This window comes from Dendrobium catenatum, unplaced genomic scaffold (assembly GCF_001605985.2).
Source record: "Dendrobium catenatum unplaced genomic scaffold, ASM160598v2 fragScaff_scaffold_1449, whole genome shotgun sequence".
Classification (NCBI taxonomy): Eukaryota; Viridiplantae; Streptophyta; class Magnoliopsida; order Asparagales; family Orchidaceae; genus Dendrobium; species Dendrobium catenatum.
Genome location: NW_021319911.1, coordinates 880,810 through 886,241, shown reverse-complemented (window position 1 = coordinate 886,241; position 5,432 = coordinate 880,810). Strand labels below are relative to the sequence as shown.

The following is a 5,432-nucleotide window of genomic DNA, read 5'->3' as shown; positions in this document are numbered from 1 at the left end:
CACAAACATGAATCTGAGATGCCATTTTATAATCTTTGTACGGAGAACAGACATCAAGCACTGTACTCAAACAACTGGAATCAAAACCAATACCCAGTTAAAAAAACTTGGCAAACCAATCAATTATCCCAGCTTCGAATCCGTTCTTCACACGAATGGGAAGAATGGCAGTCTAGGAGACCAAATTCCTGTCTCTCATTGTACCAAACATTTTCTCTGCATCTGCTGTTAGTTCATGCTCCCCATACATCTTAATAAGGGCATTTCCTACAGAAATCTCTCATAAAGCACCACATTTAATGGCTAAACCATGAATCTGTCTTCCTTTATTTATACTTATACTTCCATCACAAGCACTTATAGTGTTTGTGAATGTATGTTCGTTGGGCTGAAGACCAGTTTCTAGCAGATATATGAACGTTAGAATGACTTTCACCCAATTTTTATTCTTCTTGTAATCCAAGTTTAATGAATTCAAGCACCGGATATCAATCTCAACCATTTCCCTGAACAAATACTCCATATCTTCAATCCGGCCATTACTCGCATACATGGAAGATAAAGAAGTGCCAACAGCAACATTGTTCTCAACGCCTATTTTAGTAGCCAAAGCATGGACCTGCTCCCCAATACCCAAGTCGCCTTCCACTGAGTGCAAAATACAGGAACAAGTGCGCTCATTAAACTTCTCACCAGACTCGTGCATTTTTCGCAAAGTTCTAAACATATTATCAAAGTCATGGATAGAAGAATAGCCATTAATGAGGGAAGTCCAGGAGATGGTGTTTCTAATGGGCATTTCGTCGAATACCTGATGTGCAGACTCTACTATACAGAACTTTGAGTACATGTTGATGAGGTTGTTGCCATGGAAGGTGTCGAGAACCCTAGCATATTTTATGAGGAAAGCGTGGATGGAGAGGCCCAAGCTGAGATCTTTTAGTTCGATGGATGCTTGGAGGAGATGGAGCCAATCTTGCTGGAGATTGAATTGTCCAACTGATTGCGAGTTGGTTCGGTGGAGAGAAGTTTGATGTGTAGAAGGAAATGGCTTTGGCGTTGGAAAGTGAATTGAGGAGATTTTAGGGTTTCTAGGGCTTGGGTTTGATGAAGGAGAGGAGGGGAGAGCAGGTTGAAGGAAAAGAGAAGGGGGTTGGGGGAGAAGTAAAGACATGAGATTATGAGGAGTTTGGTTAAAGAATTCATGTCTTCGTAATTCTTCATATGAAGAGACGTGAAGTTCTGACGTAGTGCCGACTGTTAAGATAGGAAGGCGGTACGATTTTCTACAACAAAAATTATATGCATTTATACAAGTTTTTTTTTTGGGACAATCTTAACAATTTTTTTAATCATGATTGAAATTTATTCAATCATTTTTTAAAGGATCAACCTTAGGGGTGTCAATATTGGACATGACCCTAAAATCCGACCCGAACATGACACAGAAATTTTGGGTTCGGTTTATAATTTTTGACCCGGAAACCCGAAAATGACCTGGATTGACCCGCTGACCGACCCTGACCGTAACTGCCCGCATCCGATCGGTCTGCCCGCCAAGCTGTCCCTCTGACCCGCCTGCCCCCGCTGATGCGCTGCCCCGCTGTAGCGTCGAATGACTCGCGTCACACTGCTACAGTGTTCGATGCACGAACTGTCCAGTGTTCGGAAGCATCAAAATGCGGAACCGAAACAGGCGATGGATTTATAGGATTTGTCTCACCAGGCTCGTGCATTTTTCGCAAAGTTTTAAACATATTATCAAAGTCATGGATAGAAGAATAATATAGTCGTCGCACTTAAGGGTGTCAATATTTGACACATCTCGAAAACCCAACTCAAATCCACTCCGAATATTTTGAGTTAGGGTTGGGTTCAGGTTGACCATGAAACCTGGAAATGACCCCGAAAAAAGGCTTCTGCCTGTGTCACATCGAGCCGTTGTCACACTTGGCATCGCATGCTGCGATCACGTCAAAGCCTACCTCGCATCGTGTTTGCCCGCTATGCCACTACCCGCATCGCATCATAGCCTGCCATGCGTCGTGTCGCATTGAGCTGTTGCCATTGTCGCTTTTGCCCGCATTGTTGCCGCGTATCGCTGCTGCCGCTATCAGACGGCAACCATAGTTACGTGATTTGGTTGAATAAACACGCAATTTCTGCTGTTGGTGAACCTGAAGCGAAGTTATGGAATTGGACTTATGAGTCGGATTGATTCAAACTCGAAGTGGGTTGGGTTCGGATCCGAAAAACTGAATCATTTTTTATTAACGGATCAGATTGAGTGGGGTTGAATAATGCGGGTTCAATTTTGAAAGAGGGGGAGAGAGAGAGAAAGAGAGAAAAAGGAACACCCATCTCTCTTTTGGGGCAAATTATTGCGTCAGGTGACCGAACACAGAGATGTGTTCGGTCTCTCTCTGTCTACAGTAACCTGCGCTTTACTGTAGCACTAACGCATCTCTCTGTCAGGTGACCTCTTTTGGTGCCAAGCAAGAACGGGGCACCCAATACCCTGTGCATATTACTATATTCCTCAAATGAAATCCTAAAACCCTACAAACTGAAGCAAGAACCCTAAATCCACCATCGGCGCCGAGGACCTTATTGTTTTCGTGCAAAAAGGTTCGAAATTTATCTCCATTCTTGCTCTTCCTCTCGTTGAAATCCTACGCGAAACCTCCATGCTGTTTATCATTGCAAACAATTGAAAGACTCGCATATTTTTCGAAGCCTCATCTCCTCCGTGAAATATGCCTTGAATTTAGCCGGCAGTTCTCTTGTTCTGCTACTCCTAACTCCATGAAACTTCATCTGGACAACGTAGTACTCGGTATCGGCAGTCTGGAAGACATGGAGATCAGACTCGAACAAATGAACATTAGGGTTACCCCTGACCTAGCCACCAAGGCCATCCATTCTTGCAAAATCCTTCCTGCATCAACCAGTATTGGCAGTGGCAGAAGCAGGAGCAGAAGGCTTCTCCGCTTTTTCATTTGGTGTCTTCGCAGCAGAGATGAGGACTTTGGGGACGATGTTTTCAACTGTGCGATCCGGGCATTCACTGAGATGAAGGATCTAACTGCCATGGTGATATCCATTTCTGAGCTTCAGAAGATGGGATGCAGGATGGATTCCGAAACCTTTGTCATGGTAACTGACACTCTTGTTAAGGCCGGCAAGGTGGATGAGGCTATTCTGTTGTTCAGGAACGTGGTGGAGAAGAAGATGCCATATGAATGGTCCATGCCCTTTGCAGCAAAGGGTATGCAAGGAAGGCTGAAGGTGTTTTTTGCCGTTACAGGGACAAGCTACAACAGGAGGAGAATATTGGAATCATTTACCGGAGCCTCCTTCATGGATGGTGCATTTATGGGAATGTAAAGGAAGCCCAAAGGATTTCAAAGGAGATGAAATCAATTGGGATTAATCTTGGTTTATCATCCTACAATGACCTTCTTCGCTGCATTTGTAATCGAAATCTTAAGTTCAATCCATCTGGACTTGTCTCAGAAGCAACTGATTTGATGATGGCCATGAGATCATCTGGTGTCACCCCAACCACTGTTAGTTTCAACATTTTGTTATCTTGTTTAACCAGAGCTCGTAGGGTGAAGGAAGCTTGCAATATCCTTTCTTCAATGATGAATGGAGAGGTGAAATCTTCCCCAGATCAGGTAACATATTATCTAGTCCTCAAAGTCCTGTATTTGACAAATAGGATTACTAAAGCCAATAGAATTTTGGATAAGTTGATTAGTAATGGAGTGATGGTTGAAGCTCGGTTCTTTCATTGCTTGATTGGCATTCTTTGTGGAATCGAAAATGTAAACTGCGCTGTAGAAATGTTTGAGAAGATGAAAAGTCAATGTAGGGAGAACTTAGGGCCAACATATGATTTATTGATAGAGAAGCTTTGCAGAAATGGAAATTTTGGGTTAGGAAAACATTTTTATGATGAGGCAATAGAGAATGATGTAGTACTCAAAATTTCAAGTGATTTACTGGATCCCTTGAAGACCCAAGTGTTTAAGCCAGCAAGATCAGAAGAAAAGATCATCCTGGGTGAATATAAGGGCAAGGTACTGCTTAGACGTAGAAGAGGCACCAAGAGATAAAAAACATAGGAGTTTAAGTCATTTGGTGATGTTTTTTTAGTGCTTTCTCGTATACCCAACTTTGGAAACTTTACATACATACCATTTTATACCATCATATTTACATATTTAACACCCAAAACTTTAACATTACATACATATCATCCTATATTATTATAATATCAAATATACCACTGATATTTTTTTCTACAACTCATATATTTCATTTCTTCCACTCATATTTGATATGAAAATGAACTATGAGTGGTATGTATGTAATATTAAAATTTTAGGTGTTAAATATGTAAATAGAGTAATATAGGATGGTATGTATGTAAATCTTCGATGAGCTACCCTGCATGCTAACAACTGTTTCGAAGTCATGAATGGAGGCACCAGCGAGAGTATTAGTCTGTGATGTATGTTATCCCAAAAAATGTTCTACATAAGTTTCTGATGGTATAGAAACTCCACATTACCAAATGAAGCTTAAGCCAATTGACATTTGGCAATGTAAATTTTATTTGGTTTTGCATTTTTATATCGAGAGGGGCATACTTTGATAGTTTGATACTAAATGCTTTATGATTCTATGCAAATTGGTTGATAGAGTACCATATTGGTTCATTTGACAGAATCTTGTGCTTTCATTTTCTGATTGTCTTCACTTGGTTTAGTAAATGGCCATGCTTAAACTGTCATGCTTAGAAATGATAGTTAGGCTTCGTTTGGGACGGCTTTCTTGTTGCTTTTTAAAATAATTTTTTAGTATAAAAATTAAAAATTTTGTACTAGAAAGTTGCTTCAAGAAACAGTAAAAAAGTCGTCCCAAACAAAACCTTATATCTCAATAACAGACTATGGACGTCTGTTTGGCCTCCTCTGGGACGATGGACCAAATTGCTGAAACAGAGAAGGAAAAACATAGCAGCTGTAGTTTATTTTCATATTTCTTCTATATGTAACCTACATTATATGGTCACAACAAGCATATGAGCTGCATAGAGGAAAAGTAGAAAACAAAGGAATGATGAGATGCTTTTAGTTATACAACAACGGTGAAGATTAAGGGTTCGTTTGGAACGGTTTTTTTACTGTTTCTTAAATCAGCTTTTTAGTACAAAAATTAAAGCTGCTTTATGAAGTAGTAAGAAAGCCGTCCCAAATAAAACCAAAGCTGATAAAAATATATCTGATCACAGCAGAATAAGTGCCATAAAGGTGAGTCCAGCATACCAAGACTGCTTATCACCCCCTTCAAGTTAACAGTTTGTTCATTCATTGTTAAATTGTGACATAGCTCTTGAAAATGTTTGATTGCCATTATTTTAG

At 40.4% G+C, this 5,432-nt stretch overlaps 2 protein-coding genes across 2 annotated transcripts; one reads left to right on the top strand and one right to left on the bottom strand.

Annotated features, from left to right (window-relative positions):
* Nucleotides 1-280: 280 nt before the first annotated feature.
* LOC110114524 (pentatricopeptide repeat-containing protein At3g24000, mitochondrial-like) lies at nucleotides 281-1,736 on the bottom strand. Its single transcript, XM_028700104.1, has 2 exons — nucleotides 1,630-1,736; nucleotides 281-1,286 (listed from the first exon to the last, which is right to left on the bottom strand). The coding sequence occupies exons 1-2, from the start codon at nucleotides 1,734-1,736 to the stop codon at nucleotides 281-283; spliced, it is 1,113 nt and encodes a 370-aa protein (XP_028555937.1).
* Nucleotides 1,737-3,413: 1,677 nt separating this feature from the next.
* Nucleotides 3,414-4,121, top strand: LOC110114523 (pentatricopeptide repeat-containing protein At5g61370, mitochondrial-like). The gene has a single exon (XM_020847438.2). The coding sequence runs from the start codon at nucleotides 3,414-3,416 to the stop codon at nucleotides 4,119-4,121; it is 708 nt and encodes a 235-aa protein (XP_020703097.2).
* Nucleotides 4,122-5,432: the final 1,311 nt, after the last annotated feature.

Excerpts from the sequence above, each read along its gene's own strand:
- LOC110114523 (XM_020847438.2), top strand. The coding sequence starts at position 3,414 with ATGAAATCAATTGGGATTAATCTTGGTTTATCATCCTACAATGACCTT.
- LOC110114524 (XM_028700104.1), bottom strand. The coding sequence starts at position 1,736 with ATGCACGAGCCTGGTGAGACAAATCCTATAAATCCATCGCCTGTTTCG. Across the intron at positions 1,287-1,629 it reads GCATCGAACACTGTAGCAGT|AAAATCGTACCGCCTTCCTA; the intron begins GTGACGCGAGTC and ends TTTTTGTTGTAG.